We start from the raw sequence: 27,099 nt of genomic DNA, 5'->3' as shown, positions 1-27,099 counted from the left end.
AAAAAAAAAATTCTTTCCCCCGCAGATGGTTGGACAACAAATGATTTGGTCTTCCTGTGGAAGGAGGGCGATCCTGTGCAAGTGGTTAAGAATTTACACCTACCTCGCTTTACACTTGAAAAATTCTTGACTGATTACTGTAACAGTAAAACCAATACGGGTATGTTGTTGCTGCCAATTACTTATGTATTTCATGAATGTTTTCACTGAAGTGTTACTTAATAAAGCAAATGGAAAACTAACAACAAAAAAAAAAAGAACGGAACCATTACAATTCTAAAATTCTTTTATAAATAGTTTGTGTGGTTTATCAATTATAATCATACATATATACCATTTGCCTAAACAGTACCAAACGGTACTAAATACTTCATACAGTCATATTTAAGTACTAAAAAAAAAAATATTCCTTCATTTATAATAAAAAATTCATGAATTTTGAAGTCCCTAGTAAAAATGCGAAAACCATACAATTGTTTATTAACTCTAATTATACATATAATTATCATAAAAGTATGTAATAACGTAATTGATTACCAGCCTTCATTTTTTATTATAAAATTTGCCTCTTTTTAAATATGTATTCTATATTTAATATTTAAATTTAAATAATTGTTGATGTTTTTCTGTTGTGCTTGTTTAATATTTAACAATTTTCTTCCTTCCTTACATATGTACCTACTTACTTACATATATAATTACAATTCATACTTTTCTTTTTTAATTAATAATGCTTTTTATTTTTCAAACAAATTACGCAAAGAAGAAGTTGTTTGTTAATCAAAATACCGATAATAACGCTTACAACCCACCTAAATAAATACTTACCCGATTACATGCATACATACCCATAGACACCACTACACACACAAAGTAATAATAATATACTCACCACCACCTTAGAGACCCCGGTCGAGAATCATAGGCTTGAAATATTTAAAATTACATAGTAACTTTACATGAATTAACAGTAGAGTTAGCAGTACGCAAACAGTCCTTAGAATTCTAAATTAATATTAAATTTTGAAAATGATTCTATATCTGATTTTTGATTAGAACCCCCGAATGCATGATCGATAGATTTTTTATTATCATCTAACCACAAAGTTGCCACTGATTTTCTTAAGATCTTAACAGTTTTCAGAAAAAAACATTTAAAAAAAAAATTGACTACGGGTCAACAAACACAATTCGATGAGGAATTTGGGTGTGTAAATATGGAAGTAAAAAATAAAATTAAAATATAAATAAACCAGAATATTCGATGTATAAATGGTACCAGGTACACTCGAGTGACCCAAAGTAAAAAAAATTTTCCAACATAATTCAGACGAGACTTAGATTTATCTAAACTCCTGCTTGTCCAACAATTTGCCACGACGCAGTTCAAGGCCTTGACGCTTGCAAATACTTAGGCATGTGCCGCAAAAGGGAAGTGAAGACTGTCTCCGTTACTTTCGATACAGACTCCAGTTCCAAACACTGTCTCAGTTTTGAAGCAGTAGATAGTCTACAATATGCCTGGGCTCAGTATTGGGGGTTAGCCAAGACTCAGCCTAAAGGAATTCCACACTGTAGTATTTCATTTGCAAAGAGCTATTTACATTTCCAGAGTGTTGTTAAGGCTTTGAAGGCCTTTTGCTCAACGTGAGAATTCCATAAAAGTTTACTGTTTTAGATTACACCTGAATAATTTACTTCGGAGGAAATCTGATTAAGAACAGGGGTAAGAAGTTCGATCAGACTTCTCCTGCTAGTGAAGAGCACATCACTAGTTCTGGTATCAATCATATTCGGTGTTGTTTGTGCTTTACTGCAGACAACTCACAGAGAAGAGCCTGTAATGAGGCAGATATCATATCTGCATAAGCCTAGGCGTGGATATTACAGCTATTAATATTGCCCATCAGTTACCAAGCACCAGACCAAGGGAGAAAACACCCCGCTCTGAGGACAGCCCCTCTGAAGTCCGCACGGGATATATTGTCGCCCTCCTGCCTGAATCCTAATGAACCTCAGCGCGAGTTTACCAGCACAAAATTTACTCCATGTCTTAGAGCCTATTGATGGTGGCATAGTCTGCAATGTGTTCAAAACATAACAGTTGTTGATGAAAACTGTCAGGGAAAAATTCACTATGAAGGAAATGTTCTACAACTAAGTGATACATACCAATCGATTTCTTTTTTCACCGGGACTCAAATTTGGGGATAAAATTTTATTTTCAATATGAATGCAAAGCTAAAAAAAATAACAATTATTTTTTATTTTTATATTATAAATCCAAAATAACAAGTATTTTTGATTTTTATATTATATGTCTTAGATAACAGTTATTGAAGAATTCTATTTATAAAGGTCATCAATAAAAATCAGCCACCGACCTTTATTTTTTAAATCATTCGTATAAGAAGGTGTTGGGAAACAAAAGTTTACTACGATTTATGCAAATGACTTTTACAGGTATGATTTAAAAAATAAAGGTCTGTGACTGATTTTTATTTATGACTTTAATAAATAAAAGTCTTCGATAACTGTTATCTAAGACAGATAATTTAAAAATCAAAAATAACTGTTATTTGCAGATTATTTAGATAAATATCAAAAATAATTGTTATTTTGGATTTATAAAATAAAACTCAGAAATAACGGTTATTTAAGGAGTAATTAAATAAAAGTAAAAAAAAAAATAATTGTTAAAAAGCGATTTTTTTTTAATAAAAATTTTAACTGTTACAGCCCTGGTTCAAAAAATTTGACGTAGTAATGGCATTGCCCATTTCGGCAAGCAGATTTTTCAGACATGCTGATGCAAAGTCAGCGTATCTCGTTATGGTGGCGATCCAGATTGAATATTTAGTCCCGCGCCCTTCGCACTTAAGCCAAGGGCGCGTTCATTGTGGCCATATGCAATCTTCGTTCCCCTATGATGATGCGACGCTTACGTAATTATGCTCTTATATTTATATCCGCTATCTTCGCATGGTTTTCCGAGTCATCTTCTGCTGAGTGCTGGACATAGGCATATGAACTGCTGTACACTCTCGTTTTCTTAGCATCTGCAGCTGCGGCCGTAGTCTGGTGTGTTCACTCCCAATGGCGACGCATGTTCGCCACAGTGACCTATAACGAATAGATACCTCGGTCCGTTTCAGCCCTAAGAGTACAGGCGGGCGTTATTTATCGTAAGAAGGCCACTTAATTAGTAGTAATTTTATTAGTTTTTGGTGATGGTATGCACTGGTCAGTGCTCCCAGGTATTGGTATGGGTGCTATCATCCCTAGGATTTTCGAGTGGCCGGATGTGACATGAGTCGGTAAACATGTCTCTCCTCTTAGTCTAAAATCAGCAATAGCGCCTATTTCTCGAGCAGTTGGCTCGAGCGAGGGCAGATGTATAATCGCGCTCAGAGCTTCGGTAGTGGCAGAGAGCATAAAGCGCCGCACTAATTTGTACCATTTTCAAGTGAAGTGGAGAGCGCCGCAACAGTTGCTTCACCCTCACTACCCATAGGAGTGGAGAGAGAACAGCCTCTGCATATTTCATTAAATAATTCTTATTACTTTTGACGAGTTTTTTCGCCCTGTTACTCAGCTATTTTTTCATTATCAGCTTTCTTAATTGATAAGCTATTCATTCAAGTGCAGCAGTTTATTTGAAACGATCTCTTTGGCTTTTTTCCAGCAAGCTTGCAAATAAGTGCATACATATATACTATATTATTTCGTATATACCTACATATATATCAGACTATCGATCTTTTGACTTTTGCATGTAGGGAATAGAACTCATAGCTTGCTATTTTCAAAACATTTTGTGCTTTATAGATTTTTTCTTTAAAACTTTAACGTATAAGGAAAATATGTGTCTTTAAATATAGAAACCTAATAACTATGCATCAACGGCTTGTAACTCTAATTTATTTTTTTTTTTGTCAACACTTATCAATTCGTCATCTTCGAAAACTTTCAATTCAATTTACTTTTATAAATTACAAAATATACTTCCACACAAATTTCTATACTTTACGTTAATTTGCATTATGAGTTTGAAGCATGCAATTGAGCGATTTTTTTAGTATTTATAACAAAAAAAAAAAAATCTAGTTAATACTCATTTGGGAAAATTTCAAACCTCATAACAATACTACTTGGAAGCAAAAATAGTTTGTTGCAAGTAAACTCTTTAGAAACGACAAATTTTTGATGCGAAATGAACTCTAGATTCACTTTCATAAACTAAAGAAACAAAAAAAAAATTGGTAGGGCTAGAAAATAATTGGTTTAAAGATTACAAATTGGTTTTCAGTTTTTTAGTGGCCGTTATGCATTTGATGTGTAGCAACTTTTAGAAAACTTTAGTGACTTTCACTGTGTCAATCTTAGCTAACTTTCTATTTTTTTATGTAGAAGTTTATTTACATTAAAATAATATAAACTTTCAAAATTCTTTAAAAAAAAAATAACCATACAATATTTAGATTTCTCCTTAAACCTGAAAATATTTCAGCTAAAAAAGAGAATTAAATTTCAAGTCATAAGCCACACACAATCATAACTCACACAAAAATACTCGTACAAACTTGCGAGCAACACCGTTAACAATCCACCAAATAACAAACAAACAAACAAACAAACAAGCAAACACTCAAAACTTTCAACATTTCAAATCACATTAATAACTTTTCATCCAATTTTGCAATTTCTCCGAAGAACTTCACAATGCAAGACAAATTGAAATTGGACTAAATGAACAATTCTATATGCCAGATGCATTGATGAGATAGATTGGGAATTGAATCGCATTAAAGCGCTATATATATACATACTACGTGTAAAGTAAAAATATGCATAGAAAAAAATAAAAATAAATTGAAAAACTTTCGTAAAACGAAAAAAAATATGAAAATAAAAAGTTACCAAAAAATATGAGAATGTGTAATAATAAACAACTTTGTCTTGAAGAGTATGGAACGCTTTGCCAACAAATTAACGGAAATGAACAATAAAAAAAATATATTCTTAAAGGTTTTTTGAAGAAAAAAAAAAGATTTTCCAAAATCTGTTTCAATTCCGTTAAATTTTTGTTGCAAGAAGAAAAGAAACTCTGAAAAAAAATCCAAATCAGCTGCTGTTATTTATGTTTGCCTATGACTAAAAAATAAATTTTCTTATTTTTGACTAACTGTATTTTCTGTTTTGATGCAATGCCGTATTTTTTCAATGAACTAGAAATTTTTGAGAAAGCTAAATTGAAAAACAAACATAATAATAAATATGATAATTTTAATCAGAAGATAACGATCGATAATAAACTGCTGCTGCGGTTAAAACCTGCAGAATTACTGACGCACACCAGCAATTAGAACAAAAGCTTCTAAGTTATTGTATGTATCGTCTCTTCGAAAGATTCTTTTACATTAAACTGGTGAAGAAGTCTTCACAATTTCTTCACAAACAAGCGCCTGTTTGTTTGAATAATGCGAATTACTTAACTCGCTAATTTTCAAATAAAATTACTAAATTGATTTGGAATTTCCCGTTTAAATAGTCACCTTAAATGCAACATGCAAATGTTCTTGTTAACAAGCATCTGTTAGTAGACTACTGTCAAACCCTAAGTCGAATGAAGAGCTCATCAGTGAAGAAAATATCTATTTAGGATCTAGAAAAAACATGTAATTTGGACGGGATAACATAATTGAAAAAAAAACTAAACGATAACAAAAGCAGACTATAGTATGTTGAGTAATAAAAACCCATATTCCTAAAAAAATGAAAATTATTCAAAAAGGCACTTACCTAACAAACTTCCCTCGTACATTTATGTAGAATTATATAAATATCGTTTAAAAGGTTTCTTTTAAAATAAAAAATCCAGTGTGAGTAAAATAAAGTTATTGAAAAAACTTAGCTGCCCATGATTGCCAATATTTCTATGCGGAAACTGCTAAAACAAAACAGAAACTCCTTGAAGATAATGGTCCAAAAACATTGCTATAAATATAGCGACAAATTCATATGGCTTGGGTTCCCGAAATAATATTGCCCAACTTAGTCTGCGGAACTGTAAATTACGCAGGACCACAAAAAAATCTATGTAAGGTTCTTTTGACCAAAGCAGGTGTTCATACGTTTTTGGGGGCGCTGAACACGAATATACGCTCCGTTTTTCTTCATCATGTCAGGATTTTTTCTTACCTCAAAAAAACTGGCACAGACAAAATTTTAGAAGTATTAGACAGATTTAAGTACTCTAATCCTGGCATTTAGGGATTTTTGGGGTCAGTGAATACGAGAACATGAAGTCAGATTTTCAAAATCCAAAATAGTGATCGAATTTAAAAAGAAGTTCAGGGAATATTTGTTTCCGAATCGTTCTCTGTCAGAAAGTTCCTGAGACTTTAGTTCCCATATAATTCTTCGAGAGAAAATTTCGGAAACCTATGTTACCATTTTGTTCACTTAGAAATGTTCCCGAAAATATTTTTTAGATTTTCTTCTCTTTGAGAAGGTTCTACAGAGTTTTGTTCTTATATAACTCCCGTTGATAACGTTTTCGATAGTTTTTTTTCGCACTTTCGTTCTTGTGGAAAATATCCCGAAAGTTTTGTTCCCATTTTGGCTTGGGTTTTTAAGCATTTTTGGGAACAAAACTACAAGATCGACATTTATTATCGAGCACAAAGTGGGCACGGTCCGTAATCAGTAACCTCAAAAACCTATATAGGTACCACCTCGTATAGGAATTACACATTTTTAATTTAACCGCCATATTGAATCCGCCATTTTGAAGTTTGAAAATCTGACTTCAAACTCGTAATTACCGATCTTTAAATCCCCAACACGCGAAGTTTTATATATATTCAATACCCTTTTAAAAAATTCGACCACCATATTGGAGCCGCAAAAACTCATAAATATCAAGTTCTATATAGATTATATAATTAAAAAAAAAAAATAAAAATACGAACAGTCCTTTAAATATTAAGGGATATCAAACTTATTTTACAATATTTTAATTACCTAAGTATAAACTTGGCGTTAGATACATTTCAATAAAATTAGTCTATTCAAATGATTTGTAAAATTAAAAGGAACGGATTACTAAGTAATCTATTGAAGAAATACTGCTGCATTTATTTTTATTAAAACTACTGGTACTTGTATAGTTTTTCTACTAATCTTTAATTTTATTTCACCTTAATTTGTTTAACAATTTTTTATTTTTTGTTCTTTATTGTATTTTCTTACTAAATAATTTGTATTAATTTCTTTAAATATATATCTACTTATTTACTTATAATTCATAACTGTTTTTTTTTGTTTTGTGTGCGCTCCCCAAACGAAATATTTTCAGTTTTGACTTTTATGTACGCTACCTTGTATACTCATAGGTGAATACAGTTGCCTCAAAGTCGATCTACTATTCAAGCGAGAATTCTCATATTACTTAATCCAAATTTATATCCCATGCTGTATGTTGGTCATTGTCTCATGGGTGTCATTCTGGCTTGATCAAGGCGCCGTACCAGCACGTGTGTCATTGGGTAAGTCGAAGCAAATAAAGATTACACAAACAAAGCTAAACTACAGCAAACAAATAGACAAAAAAGTTGAAACCAAAAAAAAAAAAAAAAAACAATGGAAATTATAAAAAAAAAATATCTAAAACACTTTTACTAAGAAAACATCACACTTACTTCACGAAAAACGCTTACAAATGTCGTACCGTTTTTGTTATGCCATTCAGCTCAATGCTCTCTATGAAGAATACCTACTACAATTTAACGGTATTCAAAAAGTTCACAGAGTTCTGTTGTGCGTTGCGTTTCCTCAGTTCTATAGCGTAACTGTTTAGTTGAATACTGAAATACATATTTAATTTCCATTACGTTTGTAACTATAGTTTGTTAGCATTGTTTCTAATTTTTTTCCTAAATTTTTGTAATTTTTGTATGTCTACATTCGCCGCTTTCATTTCGACTAGCCGTACTCAACTTCATTGACATTTTACAGGTGTCACCACCCTACTGACCATGGCCACACAAACGTCTGGCATAAATGCCTCACTGCCGCCAGTCTCCTATACGAAAGCGATCGACGTTTGGACTGGCGTCTGTTTGACGTTCGTCTTTGGGGCGTTGCTCGAATTTGCGCTGGTGAACTATGCCTCCCGTTCAGGTTTGAATAAAGCTAGTAATTGAGATTTTATATGCTTCTTATTCAATGTATTTGTATTAATTGATGGTGTTTCTTTTTTTTATTTATTTTTTCCTCACATATTTGAATGTGTGTGTGTACTTGTAAATAACAAAATAATGTATATCTACTACACTCAAAAAAAATATAAAAAATTAAAAATATATAAAAAATATGCAAATAATCGCAAACTAATAAAACACGAATGAGTGCGTCTAATCACACAACTAGCCAACTAACAGATGAAAAAAAATATCAAAGAATATTTTTTAATAAAACCACACACAACAAGCTTGCTACGTAAAATAAAACAATACTTACAGCAGATACAGTTAAATGAACACAACAACAACATTAATAACAATTTCAGTTTATACGATTTATACAATTTCTTATATTTAAGACCTAGTTTAAAAACTACTCAAATTAGTCTACTAAAATTAAAAAAAATTTAGAAATTTTTTTTTTTAATTTTAATTGAAATTAATTTACTTTCGACTGGTGAGCGCATCTCTAAATTACTGAACTACATTGGAGCTTGTGAAACGGCCTTAAGCTTTCCGAAAAAGTGAAAAAATACATAGTTTAGCAATTGTGAGTAAATTAAAAGTCCGCTTTAAATCCTTTGTGAGAAAACTCAAGCGAAAAGCCTAGAATTTCCTAAAGGGTATGTTGGTATTCTTCTAGATCGGCATCTGCGTGAGAAAATATAATATAGCCACCCCTTCTTAATTTCTGCCATTCAAAAATGCGTTTGAAGGACAGATAAATTTTATGCACTTGAGAAAACGACCCATAGTAGAGGTGGAGAAAACCTCGTGGCACTATCGATGCATCGATGTTTTTTGGTAAACATCGATGTTTCTTTTGTAAACAATATCAGTTTCTAGTTTATAACTTTCAATAAAAAATCTTTCATCTCTTTTTAATAATACAATAATAATAATAATAATTGATTGGCGCTTACACATTTGTTAGTGTTTGACCGAGCTTCTCCTCCGATTTGAGGCAAGCGCCTTGATGTTGTCACACGAAGGGGAGAGACCTACAGTTTTACACCGACTCCGAACGGCGATTGTATTTTTATGAGAAGCTCTTTTTCATGGCGGAAATACACTCGGAGGTTTGCCATTGTCTGCCGAGCGGTGACCCCTGTTAAGAAAAGATCTTTTTTTCTATATTTTTAAGTACCAACTTAATTTTGCCTTTGAATGCCCTATTTTTTCACAACAATCGATGTTAAATCGATATTTTGCTTTAAAACATCGAAAACATCGATGGTAGCAAACATCGATGTTTCTTCACCTCTAACCCATAGCAGATTAAAATTTTAACTTGGAATGTATGGTAGGTGATAAAATAAAGTTGTCATTGTGGACATAACAAACAAAAATCATCTAAAACCTGCAATACCTACGGTGACCATTTTTTTTTAATAAAAATACATTACAAGTTTTCATTTTGTATGTTTATGTATTAATATACTTTATCTCTTTCGCTTATGGCAGCACATGATGGATCCGCTTGTTGTGGTACTAGGTGTCCTTTTTCTATTTTGAACTTAATATCGAAAGACCTGAGCATTCCCGCCAGAAATCTTAGACACTTTTTCGCTATCTTCAATTCTTGATTCTTCTATTCTAGAATTGGGAACCGAAGATGATGTGGCTTATAGCCGATATTACAGGTTTATATTTGTACCCAACTCTGTTACCTAAGATTTTAAGGATTTCAAGAATACCTGTACCTTTTCCTGATACGATGTGAGTATTCTTTACCAGATGTAGATGCAGAGCGACACTGTGTTCCTCAGACTAGATTACCGCTACTACACCGCAGTCCATCATAGTTTCGTCGGCGCAGAGTAAGATCGGCCGCCCAATCTCCCCCATCCATTCTCGTACGTTGCAATTGAAATCAAGATTGATTACTATACGCGTATACTAATAGTCTATCTTTTGTACACTTCACTATGCCTCCCACTACCAACTCATCTTAGGGGTGGATTTAGGGATCAGGGGATATTTGTCCCTAAACAGGGTTCGTTACATGACATTTTTAGTGCCGTTTTCTTAAGTAGCTTTTAAAATTTATCTGCCCATGAAATCTGTGCATGAAATCTTTTTAGAACAAAATTTATGTTTAAAGGTCAAATACATCCTTCTTGAGCAAATGGCTCTTGGTGGTAGAACTTACCGTGATATGCATTTAAAAGGACTTTTTAACTTATTTTTGCAACACAATTTTCCAAGACAGTATTAATTTTTCTATCATAACTCCGACGGGTTTTAATTTTGTTAATGAAATTTAATTTAAAAAAATTAAGTAATTATTTGGCATAATTTTTTTGTATATATAGCTTGAAAATATCTACATAACTCTTTGGGACATATTCATAGTCGAATAAAGCCAGATGATATTCCACTGAAAACTATGTCATAAATCTGTAACTAAATTTAGCGTCGACTTTATTTTGACTACGAATATGGCCCTTTGTCTTCAAAAATTTCATTTTGCCACCTACGGTACGTATTCCATGGAGTCTTTTATTCAAACATTTTTTTTTATGGTAACTTTTGGTAAGAAATAGGATAGCATTAGTGGATGCTCATACACTTAAAAAAAAAAAATTATGCCCCTTACTAATTGAAATTTCCAGCGTAACTTAAGCTCCAATGTATTTCAATAATCGAAGATATTTGCTTGCAAAAAAAAAAATCGATAAAATAATTGCCACCCTATTGGCTTCAGACAAGTGTTTAATAAATTTTGACAATTGTTATATACTTTTTAAAACTTAAAAACATATATATTTAGTGAGAATACTCCACTAATACAAGTATTTTTTCTTCTTATTTCATCCTTCCTTTCGCATTAAAAATAACTGCAAACAAAAACAACAATAAAACCGCAAATATTAACACACTAACTAATTGCTGTAAAATATTTTGATAAACAAAATGCAAAATTCATTTTTAAAACATTTTCATATGCGGCTACATACTGCATTTTCACAATAATTTTATTTTTAATTTGCATTATAAATTTTTCAAACACATTTTTTGATGTTGGTGGTATATCTATCTATTAATTATATTCTTTTTTTATATTTTTTTACTCTTCTTTTCATTTCACATTTTCAATGCATATTTCATACTTAATTTCAAACCTCTCTTTTGGGTTTTTGTAATTTGTTTTTTTTTTCAAATAAAATAATTTGCTTCTAAAAATTGCAATGTAAAAATTAAAAAAAATTATTTCTAAAATTTACTTAATGTATTTTATTTTTCTTACTAACTCACTAACTGCAACTTGTATCGCCGTAAACGTCGCTAAATGTGCATAAAACTTTGTAAAATTTTATTTTTTATGCTTCATTTGCGTTTTGGAAAAAAAAATTGCATGTTTGTGTGTCAACTTTTATCCAAACTCGCATACTAACACCGATTGCTTGAAAAATCACCTTCTTACCTGTCGCATTTAAAAAAAAAAAATTTTTTAATTTTTTTGTTGCTCCCTCGCCCACATTCCATTTGTGGTTGTATTTGTAAAAAATATCGCGCTTGAATTTGTATTGGTAATCGCTTGCTCTGTGTCGCCACTTCATTAAAAACAAAAAACAAAAAACACTTTCCTGGGTGTCAATCACTTACGCACGCACACACACACACACATACACAACCACCCACCCCACCCACACACACACACACACACATTAACGTTGTGCGGAACAAATAAATTCTTGTTCAACATTTTTTATCGCATGCAACATATACGGATCGGGCCGCAGACATGCACAAGGAGAATATGAAAAAGAAACGTCGCGATTTGGAGCAGGCCAGCTTAGATGCTGCTTCAGATCTGCTCGACACAGACAGTAATGCAACATTCGCAATGGTATTTGTCAAAAAATTTTTGTTCTTTCTATTCAAATAACACTACTAAATACTTATTTATGTACTAAATAACTACTAACTCTTAACTATAAGTGTTAACGGTTTATTTCTCGTAGCTTTTGTTGTTCTTCTTCTGTCACAACTTATATACTTCTAACTACTTCTTGACCATTTTAATTAGGTTTTTCTGAGGCAATTTATCGTCTCAGTTTTTCTTGAGCATACTCCCTGTTGATTGGAGAATTCTTCGAAAATATTTATTCATTTGAGAGAGAGTTTTTAGGTTATTTCTTAGGTGAAAATAATCACTAAAGTATTTAAGTAATATTTGACGAAAATTTCCTAAAACGCATAAAATTGGTATTTATATTGATCAGCAAGGATAAACGATTTTCTCCTAGCCTTATCCATTCTCCAGTTTACGGTTCCTCGCTACTAACTTCCGAGACTAACTGCATGCCCTCTACGGGCCACTAAAGCGCACCGAGACTATTAAGCTTTCTCCAGAAGCCTTAATTTCTCCTTACCAGAGGAAATGGGTAGAGTGTGCTAAGGGCATCAGGCAAGAGAAAGCCATAAACTGTCCTCCGGAGAAAAATACCAGGAACCAAACTTGAAAAAATGGCAAACGAGCCTAAGAGACCTAATGTCCCTAACAATTTTGGCCGAGAAACTTTTAAGTGCTCACAAGGTTTTTTGTGAAGTTATCAAAGAGCGCATAATTGTGAACCAGCCTCGATAAAAGTGTAATGCTCGATAACTGGAGATCCATTTAAGTCTGTGAGAAGGACGTACTCGGCCATCCTCACCAAGTATTTGGTACCAGTGAATGCGCGAGATCCACAAATACCACGAGGAAGAGTCCAGAACTCTAAAGAACTCCCCTCCTCATATGAAATCTTGAAGTTAAGAAGGCTCTCGAACATATCACTAAATATACAAGAGTCAAGTTTAGCTAAAGGCAGCGAGGTTAGCGATTAAAAAAAAAACTTATTACAAACGGGTCCCTTCCGACCCTACATGGATGTGATTGATTTATTTGCCAGGGTTTCCTCTCCATTAAAATCATAAAATGAATGCAAGGAAGCAGTAAACCCGGTTAACATACCGATTGTATAGTTCTCCAGTTTTCTTTTATATCAAAAGTAAAAAATTTAAGAAACAGATTGAATCCGTCCTAAAAAAGGAACTCAATTAAAAAAGCGACAAAGTAGTTTGTAAAACTATGGTAAAACAGCATTAAGCCCCAATGACATAGTTTGTCCATTAGTAGGATTTTATATGTACCTCATTCTTATGTTCTTAAACCAACTTAGATACACAATTACGATAATTATTTTATGCGTTCTCTTTGGCCTCCCAATATAATTGAATAAGTCTATCTGAAATATAAAACCTTTGCGTAAAAATGTTTTCACGTGAAATTCATATACCTTCACACAAATTATAAAAAGTTACCGTAAAATATATCGAACTTAAAACTACCTAACTTGGCCCTAAACCACGTAGCTCACAAACAATTTTCAGAAATTTATGATCTGCCGGTATTAAAAATTTAGATTGCTTAGACTTATGTTCCAGGAAATATCATATTGTAGGTTCTTTTCGACCACCCTCAAGGCGGCCCTTGTCATCTACACAGTTCGCCTCTAAACAATAACCAGGCTATGTCTAGGGCTACAAGCCTTCCACTGCCAGTTAAAAAACAAAATAATTAAATATTATTATTATATTTTGGCGCTTAAAGTTTTGCTAACTATTGGGCCGAGCTTCCCCTCCAATTTGTTTTACGCCACATCCGAACGGCAAATGGATTTCATGAGAAGCTTTTTCATGGCAAATATACAATCGGCGACCGCTGTTAGAAAAAAATCTTTTCTAATTTAGATGTTGCCATTACCAGGCATCGAACCTTGGCCTACGGAGTGGTAGTACACACCTCTAACCATTCAGCCACAGCGGATGAAATCATATGCAGGTCAAGTGAGCTTGAACATTTTTTCAACTGACGCTCGAATTGTTCCAATGTATTTATCAAAGGACAAGAACCGACAAGCGATAAAAATTTCCAAGACCAAGCTGATGTTTTCATCAGCCATACGACGCAGAAGCTAGGTTAATCTGCAAATTGTCTAGGCGTAGTACTAGACAAAACGTGAACTGGGCACAAAAGTTACAGGAGCTAGCTAAGAAATCCGGGGTAGCCCTCAACAGCTGTAAGGAAGCGATTAGACTTAGCTGGGGGCTGTTCCCTAGCATCATACATTGGCTAAAAACATAGGTTGTTAGGCCTATTTTGCTCTACTCAGTATTGGTAAGGTGGCCAAGTCTCAATAAAAGAACAACAACAAAACATATTCTGCCAATAAAACTTGTTGGCAAACTAGAGAGCAGGGTAGGAGGTGGGGTCTGCTCAGCGCATTTCAAGCTGGAAAACTCATTTGACCTACCCGATCACTGTAGTGTCTTTCAAACTGAGGCTACTGCTATATAGGGGCGGTTGAACACTTAAATATGTACGTACAGAAGAAGTACTCGATACTGTCTGACGGCACTCAAGGCGCTTGACTAGATCATACGCAATTTGGAAACCGTAGCTGACTGCTGCAGATATCTGAAGGAGATGGCTGAGCGATTTGCTCGGAGGCCGAGGCGGATACCAGGTAATTAGATGGCGGACGAACTTGCCAGAGAGGGCACATCTGTTGCACTTTCGCAGCCCTGAAAGGGTTTAGGCATGCAGCTCTCTACCTGCAAGCTCGTTCTAAGAGATGTATATTCTAATCAAGCAAGTCATTCGAAACTTAAACGACCAAAAAGAAACAATAAACGGTCGAAAGGTTTCCCCATGCTGAGTAGAGAGGACTTAGCCACAGTCATGCTTCCCACGGAGATATTGGGGATTCTCCATAATGACTTCTGCAGAAGCTGTAGATATGAAAAAAACCAGAAACCCTGCTGCGCCTGTTGTGCGAATGTCTCGCTCTCTACAAAAGAAGACTAAGTTCATGGGTTCAGATTTTTTCGAGGGTGTAACCGATATAGCCAAAGTAGGAATAAGGCAACGTTTTGGTTTCGCAGACTCCACACGATGGTTTGAATATCAGGGTTCTCACGATCTGCTTAGTAACACAACGGGCTTGCATTTATGGGCTTAGGTGTTTTAGTAGGGTCCCTGACAGCCACTTCAAGCTAACCATGGATTTTTATAGGCTGTAATGTGTATAGCGAAGCGGATTTATGAATATTTAAGAGCAGTTTTCATATTTCCCCTATTCTTCTTAAAAAAGCTTTATTTAATTATAATTTTGTGTGAAGGTATATACATTTCAAATCATTTCGGTATTATTTATCTAATTTCCGTCCAAACTTTACATTACCTATCTTACTTAAATATTTCTTGAAAACACCTAATTACTTTTAATTACTATCAACACAATCCTTCAAATAGTTATACACAATTAATTGCTTAATTTAAGAAAAAAAAATTCGCAGCTTTTAATTATTATTTTCAACTACTAATTTGAACTAAACAAATTCAAAAAAATTGGCTAAGCAAAATTAATTAACTTAATAATATTAACATTTCAATTATTCTTTATTTCACAACTTTTTCATTTTGTCATTTCGATTGACATCAACAACCACCTCAAATCTTCACCACCAAAAATTCAAAAAAAAAAAAAACTATAAAATTTAAATTATATCGCAACAACTTTAAACATTTTGCTAAACTAAATTAAACAATCAATCAAAAAAACAAATCAATATCAAAAACCTTCCTCTATCATCGTTATTCAAACCCAAAAAAAAAAAAAAAAAAACTACAACTACAACTACAACAACCAAAAAAAACTATGTGTGCGCATTCTTCATTTACGAAAAATGTGCGCCAACACGAAAAAATGCAAATTTAGAAGCCGCTGGTGCGTCATCCCGGCGATCCAATGGCCCTGGAGAAGCTGCGCCAATGCGAGGTGCATATGCAGGCGCCCAAACGTCCAAACTGCTGTAAGACATGGCTATCAAAGTTTCCTACAAGGTAATTTCTTTCGACTAAATATAAATGCTATTATCAAAAATTTATTTTTATGTAGTTATGCATTTGCTTTTGATTTGATTTGAGTTGAGTTCAATTGCAGTTGGGTTTTCTTGGCTGTTTGAGTTGTGTTGCTTTGCCAATTTTCGCCGCTTTCTTACTTTATTGAATGGTAATTTTTTTTGTATTTTATATAAAAGTTTTTTGCAATCATTTTACTGCTTTATTGGAAATGTCCATTTTTTCTAAACTTTTTTTGGATTCGTTTGAAATTTTTGTGAATTTTATGTGGAGTTGAATAAGTTGACGCTGTTTCCACGCGAATTTTATTATCCTTACTCCTTTGTGAGATATCGAACTTCGTGGAAAATCTCTATCTAGTTGAAAACTCTCCCAGTTTCTTTCATTTGACTCGATTTGTCACTATTTCTCCAAGTTGAAAATTATTTTCTGGAGCATCGCTGTCAGCAGGCTCTATTCACTGAATTCTGAAGTGTGAAGTTTTGAAGATTTTCAGATTGGTCTCAATCTCTCAATCCATCTTGAGCTTCTGACGAGCAAAACTGGTTAAATACAAACCATAGACGCTTACTAGTGTGTGCCTTATTTTTATGGAGACAATTTTTTTGTAAGCTGCAAAGTAAAATTCCCCATAGAGAGGCGCATTTGCTCTGCGAAAATTTTGGCAACGTAATTTTCATATCTTGTCAAAAGCCTTTTCGGCGTAACTTTGGGGCTCCTGAAGGAAGCCCGATTTTGAAATTTTTTCGCAGAGCACATTTTTATGACCAAACGAGCACTATATAGGTGAAGTCGGGTTTTGTGGGTCAAAATTGGAAAATAAGACACCCTAATGCAAACATATAACAGAGGAAATAGTAGTGTATCTCATAATGCGCCCAGTGATTATAAGGACAACTCTGGTAGAAGGCTCACTTCGTAATAGGTGGTCGTAAGATGGGAATACGCAAAAAAGGAAAATAAAGGACGAGAAAAAAAGGACAGCAATAACTAGCGGCAAATGATCATATATGAATCTGTAAATCTTAACATACATATATATCTTACCACATTAAACGAGCAATTCTTATATATATATATACATATATAGACTCACATAAGGTTGCCACCTATTCAAAATTAGTTACAAATTAATTAAAATATCATAACATGGGTATCAAATAAAAGGAAATTCAATGATTCATAATTCGAAAATATTTTTAATAGGGTTGCCACCTATTTTGAACCGCATATATATATATTTTTTATTTGTTTAGAAAAAAAAGGTAAAATATTACTATTCAAGGGTACCAAGAGAAGGTTCGTAAACAATGCTTTCCCTATATACAAGATGTTATCCCTTAGGATAATAGTGTAAAGTTGCCACTTATTTTCGATTCTACACAAAACTTTGGTAGAAAAAAATATTTTCCATCAGGGTTGCCACTCTTCTACTTAATAAAAATTTTTTATTTTGCTATTGCTATTTCAATCCGCATTTTTTCAAGTATACATAGTACATATACGCTCAAGATATGTACCATGGAATAGGGTTGCCACCTAAATTTTGGAGTAAGAAATTCACTTAATAGATATCGAAATCCATTTTTTTTCCAAAATATTTTTTAAAGCTATCCAAATCTTGAAAACTTTAGAACGTATATACACTCCGGGCAAAGCTCGATCAACCTGGTACTATATGTATCTTAGTTAAAGCAGCAGCGAGAACTTATTCAATTCCTTCATATATGTACATACTTAATGTTATGTCTAAACATAGGTATATTTTAAAACAATAAAACAAAAAAACACAGTTTTCCAATTCATTAAAACGCGCAATTCACACAAAACACACTGCAATCTATCAACTAATCAATTCTCTTGCGTATTATATATATTTTCCCCCCCTCAAAATGCTGCGCAAATTCACTCACCAAAGACAATGTTCTAGATCGAAGAGGATCGATGTTATATCACGAATAACGTTCCCGCTGGTATTTGCGTTATTCAATCTGGTCTACTGGAGCACTTATCTCTTCAGGGAAGAGGAGGATGAGTAAATGCCAAAATCATATTTAACTGAATTACTGAATTTAGCCAAGAATTTGTTACAAGAAAACGCTAATGTATTCATTTTGTCTACATACTTTTTTCTCTTTTTTGCTTTTATTTTGTTTTGTTTTTTCTTTTGCTTTGTGTTGCCTTTAACTATTCGCCAACACTTCATTTGCTTCTTTTCCGTTTGGCTTCTTCTGCGTTAATTGGAAATTTAAAGGACCTTCTAAAGGCGATCGGATTGTGATGTTGAAATCAATGAAAGCAAAGTGCAGAAAACTAGGAATAAGCAGCTATGTAGAATCCAAAAATCAAAAAAAAATATATATATATAAAAATCATGAAAATAAAAAAAGCATTACGCGCGCAATAGAAGAAAGTAAAAAAAATTTAAAGCAGCATGCAAAGAATAAACACAAACAATTCACACAACAACGTCGAATCTGGGTTCGCAAATATCGGTAATGGCGAGAAGGTTAGAAACAATAATTCATAATTATAAAATTAGTAAAATATTATAAAATAAGTAAGTATAAGAAAAATTAATTAGCTATAAATTAGATATACGAATGAAGCACTTAAAACACTTACATACATACATACACATAATCAGGTGTGTGCAAGTGCCATGCAGTCAAGAAGTTCAATAACCACACATGTGAACATACGAACAGACAAATACATATGTATGGATATTAGGGTGCCTCACCATAAAAAAAAACTATGTGGTTTTTCCACCGGAATTATAAAATTTATTATATTTTAAGATTATCGCCAAAATACTGCGGATAAGTATTAAGATTTACTTGAGCTGGACCAATTTGAGATTCTCATTACATATTTTGATTCGGTTGACAAAATTTTTCAACATTTTTGTGCAGTCCTACTAAGCTTAAATTCTTCTATCATCTGAATTAAAACAAAAAAAATGTTTAACTACTTCTTTAAAAAATAAAAAAACAAATTTTTGTAGATATTTTCAACTTGGTCCAGTTCGCTTGAGTCTGAATATTTTTCTAAAATAATTTGCCAGAAGTCTTAAAATCTACGATTTTATAATTCCGATGGAAAAAGAGTACCGATTTTTTTTGTGCAGATTGTTGCACCCTAATGTGCATGTGATGCCCGTTACACACGAACTTAGGTACATACATACAAACAAAGGTTTATGTTCGTTTATGTTTGTTAAAATACTTTTTTTTCATTTGTAGGTTAAATTAATGTTTGTAAAATACATATTTACGCTTAAAATTAAAATCTAGTATTAAGTCATTTCATGTTACTCATTGTTATTTATGTCAAAATAGGAAATTTTTTTAATCGCGAAGGATATTAATAAAAAAAAAAAAGAACTGCCAGTTGTCAAAATATCAAATTCCCGCAGTGCTCACTAGCTTGACGTCACTCACCTGCTCTACAGCGCCAACCTACGGTGGCTTCGTTGCCCCAGTAGCACTGTGGACAACGCTCCTAGTGTTATATACATACATATACAAATAGGTAATTTGTGCCACTGGTAATAGGCAATCGCGACCAAAACATATCTCGCAAAAGAAGCTTTAAAGCTTTGCCTAGATTTTTAGTCAGGCATAAGCAGCGGATCGCCAAGCTCAGAGCTTTTCCAAACTTTTTAGACTATTATTGGCGGGTTAAGATCTCTCTCTATCTCTCTCTCTCTCAGCCTATTACTGTTTAGCAAAAATATCCCATCAGCTGTTCAATCAACACCACCTTGTATTCATGCGCCTTGATATGAATTAAATCAGTAGAATGTTTTAAAATTCTGTGACTGATCACTTGACGTTATACCATTCCGATGAAGTGCAACCAGTTAGAGTTAACCTAAAAAAGCATAGTTGAGGGCTGTACAGTAATCAAAAAAGCTTTACGCATTCTATGCTCATGCCTATTGAAGTTTGGATCTCTTGCAGACATTTCTGTAACAGGCCTAGGTCTAATTTTTCATCCATATATAGTATAGACTCCTCTGGAAGTATCCAAGGCCAACAGTTCGATTGTTTGTCCGTTACCTAGCCAAAATATTTCTCACTTCGCTGCCTTAAAATTCCCCTAACATTCGCTCTGATCTAAGGCCTAAATAGCTTAAATTCTTACAGAAAGTTGATTTAAAGAGTTCTAGATTGTAAAACTTAGATTCTGCTCCGATAATCTGGTGCGTCTTGGAAGCGTTAGTGTAACGCTTATAACCATTTATTCGATCGAACATTTTCCCAATTTAGATCTGCTGGGAAAAATTCATACAAGTTTTACAGTTCAGTCTCTGAGAGCATATACATACATACATATGTTTCAACAATGCTCTCACCTTACCCTTTCCTTCGGTCTATTAATATCGAACTGTAAGCGTGTACATTAAGGCGGAGTAATTTAATTTCGAAAAAAGTGTATAGCATTTTCGAATTCTTCGTTCGATTCTAAGCAAAAGTGGTAAACCAAATATACATCATAAATGACGTTGACTCTACCAATTTTTAAAAGAAAAATCAGTGGATTATAATTTTTTCTGAACGAAATTAATTTCTTATTTACAAAATTTTGTGGTTTCGAGAAAATGGAAAATTCTTTGGTACAATGAAGAATGAATGTCGCCAAAAAAGTTGAAATGTAATGATTTTATTTTGAATTGGTATATAGTTTGTTCGCTATTTTTACTTTGAATTAATAGAAGTTAAAAATTTTGCTCCTCCCTAGTGTACATATTGGCTCACACTTTGGTGGAAGTAATTTTTCCTATTCTAACCATTCTCACCGCGCGCATTCATTAATTCAATAATTGCTAACAAAAAATTCAATTCATGTTTGTAAATATGTTTGATATGAACTAATAATTAGAATTGGAGTGTTAGTAAAAATAATTTTGACAATTCTGCATTATTTATAAATAGTAAGTAAACAAAATGATATAAATATTTTAAGCGTTTTATTATTTAAGCATTGTACTATGTAAGTTAAGCTAAAATTTACAAAAATTATTACAACCGAAAAAGTATTCAAATGATGTATGTATGTCTAAAATTTTGTTTGTAAAATAAAATGCCAATGTTTTTTTGTAAAATTGAAAAAAAAAAAATCTTACAATTGAATTTTAACTTATTCGTTAAAAATTAAAAACATTTACTGGTGGGTACAAAAAACGATTTCTCAATTTATTTTGCTTTAAATAAAATTCTAAAAAAAATTTCAATTTTTTTATTATAAATAGCTTTGAGTATTTACTTGGTTTAAATTCTTACTGCTTTTGTAAATATGTATTTATGTAGCTGAAAATTTCAATTTGAAAATGCTTTTTCCAAAGTTCGTACTATTTTTACTTATTTTAAAGTTAATTGCTTATGCTGGTTGGTTGTTAGTTTTTTGTAGTTTCTTTAAATTAATTTCTTTAGTAAATAAATAAATAAACTCTAAATTTTTGCTCCAAATACACTGAGAGAATTTAGAGAACAATAACAATAAGCACACTCACTTAATTTATTGTACGCAAAGTGAGAAACTACATTCTCGGGCACTGATTTCAATTTCAAGTATATTAGGGTGAACTTTAAAATACCAAAATCAAAGGGTACCCCTATATTTATGAAATAAATTAGAGATTGCTACCAGGTTTTTATTTTTTTTAATCACTAAATTCATGTAAAACAACAAAATGGGGTGTCATATGCAAAATTTTGATGTTAGTATTTAAGGGAACACCCTAATATTGAATAAATTAAATAGGGAAATATGGATATGGAAAGTAGCCTAGTATGGGATGATCACGGATTAATGTAGAAAGATTGGACCCCCAAAGATTGAAGATGAGGTAGGAAGGAGTATAAAACGGTGATGGGCATTGGGAGTTCATGGAAAAGGTAATAGCAGCAGAGCAAACCTTTTTTGCTTGATTTCCTACTCTAAACTTTTTAAAAAGGAATACTTAAAAATAATCTGGTTATTTTCATCCGTATATCATATTTTCATGCTTCCCATGAGTATTATATAGGGTCATATAAAATGTGTCCGCGAATTTTTGGGCAAAATTTTTAAAAAAACGTTGTTTTTTTTTCAATTTATTATTTATATTAATTATTATCTAAATGGTTTTGGGGTCGCTGATTTGCATTATTTCAACAACTTTTTTGGCCCACCAGAGCGAGCTACATCTTTGAAATCAAAATTTACGCAACGGGATTGAGTAAACCACTCCTGGGTTCGGCGTTCTCCTACTGCATTCTCCCCGTACACTTCACAAATTCTTCGACATGCTTCTGCCTTTTTTACTTCGTAAAATATTTCACTCATTTTCAAATAAGTATAACTTTTTGCACGACCGAAGAATTAAAGAATTGTCATGTCATAAAATGTAGCCTGAAATGTCACCTTTCAAATGCACGTCACCTCGACGCAAATGGATTAGGGTTGCCAGATGTATGAGCATCAATACAACATAAGGAAAAACTCCGCAGATGCATTTTATATGACCCTATATAAGTATGTATGTTCACTTGGGTGGTCCAAAACAAAGTAAATTACGAATATTTTTCGATCGGAAAACTCTGGATCTCTTCAGGGGACTTTCAATAATGATAGCCAATTGTTTATTTAGCCATTTTTTAATACTAAAGATTTTTGATTTATGTTTGATATATTGTCCCGCTGAAACGCAGCTTGCCAAATTTTTGCTGTTTGTTTTTAAAAACTATACACCGTAAGGATTTTTGTATTAGAATTCTGCTTTAGAAATTTAATATTTCATAAATTTAGTCAAATTTGTAGAGTAATTTAATATTTTAGAATATCGATTTATTTGTTGCTTTATTTTTGTAACTTAAATCCCAACAAACATTACGGTTAGAGAACGTTTGGAAGAAAACGATTCGAAATCTAATAGGTTTCTCTAAGTTGGACGATTAGAAGACGATTAGAGAAACTGTCGAAAATTAAAGCACTCTCTACAAAAAATGGAAAATAAGTTCTCGATATCGAAAAAACGTTAGATATATCTAATCGTGTTCTAACGTTGAATTCTAATTACTTTGAAATATTTAGCGTTTTCTAAATATTCTCTAATCGAATTCTAACAAAGTTCTCTAACCAGATTTTCAATTCGAGAACTACATTAGAATTTGGTGTTTGCTGGGATGTTATATTTTTTTTAACTATTAGTAAATGTAAATTAGCAAATTATGTATATATGTACGTATAGTTAGTTATATTGTATGTTTGTAAACAAATCTAACTATAAGAAAATTCAAGTGAGATCAAACACTAAGTACTCTCGTAAAAGAAAAATAAAACCACAAAAAAAAACACATAAAACCGCACTAAACAATAAAACCACACACAACCGGAGGGACACTCAACATTTCAGAACAGAAAAAATTCGCAAAGTTAACCTTGAATCTTGAATTATTGGTTTCATGCACACTTTAGAACAGAACTTAAAAAAAAAACGGAATAAATGAAAATTAATACATAAAATAACCATTAAAACTTAGCAAGCAAACAATCTTAATGTAGACCAGCATACAAAAAAGAATAAAAATAAAAATAAAAAAAAACATTAAAATTAAAAACGAAGATAAAAAAGCATAGAAAGTAAACCAAAAGCTCTTTCCAACAAAATTGAATAAACAAAAGTATCCAAATTTTTTTTTTGTGTACCGTTGCTACCACCCAAACGCACGTAATGCAGTCGAACCACAATGAATTCTACATAGCAAATTCCCAAAGCGAGATTTAAAATTTGAAGTCATTATTAGCTGCTTAGCTGCCACCAAAAATTGCAATTTAGCTTTTCTTTAGTTGCTTACAATCAGTTCTTTCATACAACTTTTTGGCTTACATTTTCACTAAGTATTTACTGTACATAAAATTTTGCATTTCACACTATTTCTTTTTTTTTTTTTTTTTTTTTTATCAATCAAATTAGTTTATTTTAAAACCAATTTTAGTTAGTTCAAGTGTTCAAATGTAAGCGTTGAACAATAGCGTTAGTTAAAACCTATTAAATAATAATAAATAAAAAAATTTAATAAAACATATAAAACGAAAAAGTAAGACACTAAAAAAAACGATGTGAAATAAATCCAAATGCTTTGTTGTAAATGTGAATAGTCAGATGTATTTTAAGCAAATTGATAAAAAAAAACATTAAAAACAATTGACTAATTTAGGCGTAAAACAATGATAAAAAAAAAAACAGCGCAAAAAATTTAAATGAAAAGTGTTGTATGTAGTAACTAAGTAAGTCCCAGAAGTGTATTGAGTAGTTAAAAGCCAAAGCGCCGCGGTAATTAACTGTGCATACAGGGTTTTTTCTAGCTGTCAAGCCTATGTAAGTGTCATATGTAATTAAAACAAAAAAAATCGAAAAATATACTTAAATACATAAATTAAAATCAGGTGTTGTAAAGTGCTTCGGATCGCCTGATTGAACAATTTGAAATCGTTACAGAAACAAAAAAAGATTGAAAACAAAAGAATGGCGAAATAAGTTGTTAACAATTGATGTAAGTAGGTATGTGTGTGAGTGTGAGTAATTACGTGTAATTAGTTTGACAAAAGAACATTTTTTTGTAAACGAAAAGAAATGTACATATATTTTTAAAACATCTTTATATTTGCCAAGTATGACTTTATTAAACTCATACCTTCTCGTATTCCAAACATATATGTACAGTGGCGGCCAAAAATGGCTGAATGATGTTTCGTTATATCATATATAAATCACTCTTTTAAAGTATATACTGTATTTAGAAAAATTCCACAAATTTTTGGTATGAAGTTAACAGGATTATAAAGTTTTAGTAAAATTAGTGCAAGTTTTGAGCGGCTAAAAAAATCGTATTGATTTAAAATAATTTTTTCTTGCTGACGGCGGTTTTTTTTCATATAAATAGCAGTATTTAGAAAAACTGGGGTTGCCTTTTTTATTTTTTTCGCAAAAGGTCCTGCGCATATTCTTTCTCAAAAAATTCATGTTTATATGGAAAAAAGTGCAAAACGCCGTCAACAAAAAAAATGATTAAGAAGCAATGCAGGTTGTTAGCCGCTCAAAACTTGCACTGGTTTTACTAAAAATGAATAATCCTGTTAACTGCATACCCAAAAAATTTGAAAAATTCTGGTTAAAAAGCTCGAAAAATAGGTAAAATTTTGTGGAATTTTTCTAAGCTGTATAAACTTTGAAAGTATGATTTATATGGTTTTTGTTAAAGCATGAACCATATTTTCATAAAAAATATCAAAAAAATTTTAGCTTGGAAAACATTGTAAATATTAAAAAAAAAAACACCATTCATCCATTTTTGACCGCCACTGTAAACTTAAAGTCAACCTCTGATTTTTTACTCCCAAGGCCCCTCGATCTTATCTTTAAAAAAAAGTTAAAGAAGTATTGTCAAAAATTAGATTTAACATGCTGGAGCGACTTTCTATTTATTCGTTAGAGATTCCGCTTTGGATAGATAAAATCGATGTTTAAATAGTGGCTGACTTTTTAGTTTTTTCCCTATGTCAGGAAATTGCTTTGATTTCGCCTCTCGCTCCACTGTTCTCTGCCATTCCATTTCTTGGCCTTCTTTCCAGTACTGCCGTCATCCTTGCGCAAGGTGTGACCTATTCACTTCCATTTCTGTCTCCAGATCCAGATGTCATGGGACTCTATGTTAGCTTTGCCGAGCTCATTTGAGATTGTTTGAACTGGCCACTTGGTATGCGGCCATAGCTTCTCAGTGTAGCCCGTTGCCGATTCTAGACAGACCAGAGATACCCGAACTAGTCTGAAAGTAGTCCTGAAACGGTCTTGAAAAAGTCGTGAACTTGTCTCAAAAGGACGTCGAACAAGTTTTGAAACGGTCCCGAAATGGACTCATGCTAGATCCAAAATAGTTCCAAACTAGTACCGAAATGGTCAATAAAAAGTCGTAAGCTATCCCGAAATGGTATAAAAATATTCGTGAACCTGCACAAGTCTTAAATGCTCAAGAACTAGTCGCAAAATGGAGGTGCAATAGTCATTAGCTAGGACTGAAATGTTTTTGAAAAAACACCGAATTGGTTCTGAAGTAGTCTTAAGCTGGGCCCAAAATGATTCCGAACTAGTTTCGAAATGGTCTGTCTGTTCCGAAACGGTGAAAAGAGTCATAAACTCGTCGCAGCATAATCTCGAACAGGTCTTGACACAGTCCCAAAATGGTCCCTTATGAATTCCAGAATGATTCCGAACTAGTACCAACATTGTCCAAAACAAGGCCTGAAAAGGTCTCGAATAAGTACCGAAGTGGTATGGAAATGGTCCCGAACTAGCCCTGAAATCGTTCTAAGGTAGTCGTCTTCCCCGTTTAAATATTTTATTTTTTTATCCTTTGCAAATAAATTAAAAATCTATTCAATTTGGTAACAATTTTTAAGGAAATCTTGTGCGCCTTCGAAAATCACACCTTTTCGAAAAATTTAATTTGTAAACTTCATGGAGCGGTTATGGTTTACTAAAGTCATATTCAATGCTCCAACGCGCAGTTAAACGGATATTTCATATACAAGTAAATGCCAAGTCGGTTGTGGTAATAACTAATTCATCGTAATTGGTTTGAAATTGGCGTTTTTATTTGTAGTTATTGCTCAAATATTTTAATTTCAGTATTATAATCTATCGGTTAGTCAATTATGCAGCAGCTCAAAAATATGAAAAGTAGTAAATATGTATGTCCAAACTATGTAAATATACTTTGAAACTATTTTGCAATTAGAAAACCTAGCAGATAAGTGTAAATTAGCAACAACAAAAAAAATAACAAGAAACCTAAAATTAGCTTAGAAAATGCGCTGTTGCACGCAAGCGATAGAATTGTTTTATAATTGAATTAAGCAAAGACTTTAACGGGTTTGTATTAAATGTAAAAAAAA

The 27,099-nt window shown here is 32.5% G+C and overlaps 1 protein-coding gene across 4 annotated transcripts in view; it reads left to right on the top strand.

Moving 5' to 3' along the window:
- LOC118738134 (glutamate-gated chloride channel) overlaps window positions 1-19,708 on the top strand; it is a 49,244-nt gene extending 29,536 nt beyond the window's left edge. Inside the window, exons 5-11 of one of the 4 annotated variants that reach the window (XM_036469059.1) lie at window positions 26-160; window positions 7,398-7,550; window positions 8,020-8,199; window positions 11,993-12,099; window positions 16,016-16,140; window positions 18,089-18,193; window positions 18,413-19,708. In XM_036469059.1, the coding sequence (XP_036324952.1) occupies window positions 26-160; window positions 7,398-7,550; window positions 8,020-8,199; window positions 11,993-12,099; window positions 16,016-16,140; window positions 18,089-18,193; window positions 18,413-18,422 (815 nt within the window). In that variant the 3' untranslated portion in view covers window positions 18,423-19,708. Of the gene's footprint in view, window positions 1-25; window positions 161-7,397; window positions 7,551-8,019; window positions 8,208-11,992; window positions 12,100-16,015; window positions 16,141-18,076; window positions 18,267-18,412 lie in introns of those variants that run through there. The other 3 variants (XM_036469067.1, XM_036469074.1, XM_036469081.1) reach the window with 3 other exon arrangements.
- Window positions 19,709-27,099: the final 7,391 nt, after the last annotated feature.

The sequence above is a fragment of the Rhagoletis pomonella genome, unplaced genomic scaffold (assembly GCF_013731165.1).
Source record: "Rhagoletis pomonella isolate Grant_MI unplaced genomic scaffold, Rhpom_1.0 Rhpom_scaffold_00001, whole genome shotgun sequence".
In the NCBI taxonomy this organism is placed as follows: domain Eukaryota; kingdom Metazoa; phylum Arthropoda; class Insecta; order Diptera; family Tephritidae; genus Rhagoletis; species Rhagoletis pomonella.
The sequence above is the reverse complement of the archived record's forward strand: the minus strand, read 5'-3'. Positions and strand labels throughout refer to the sequence as shown.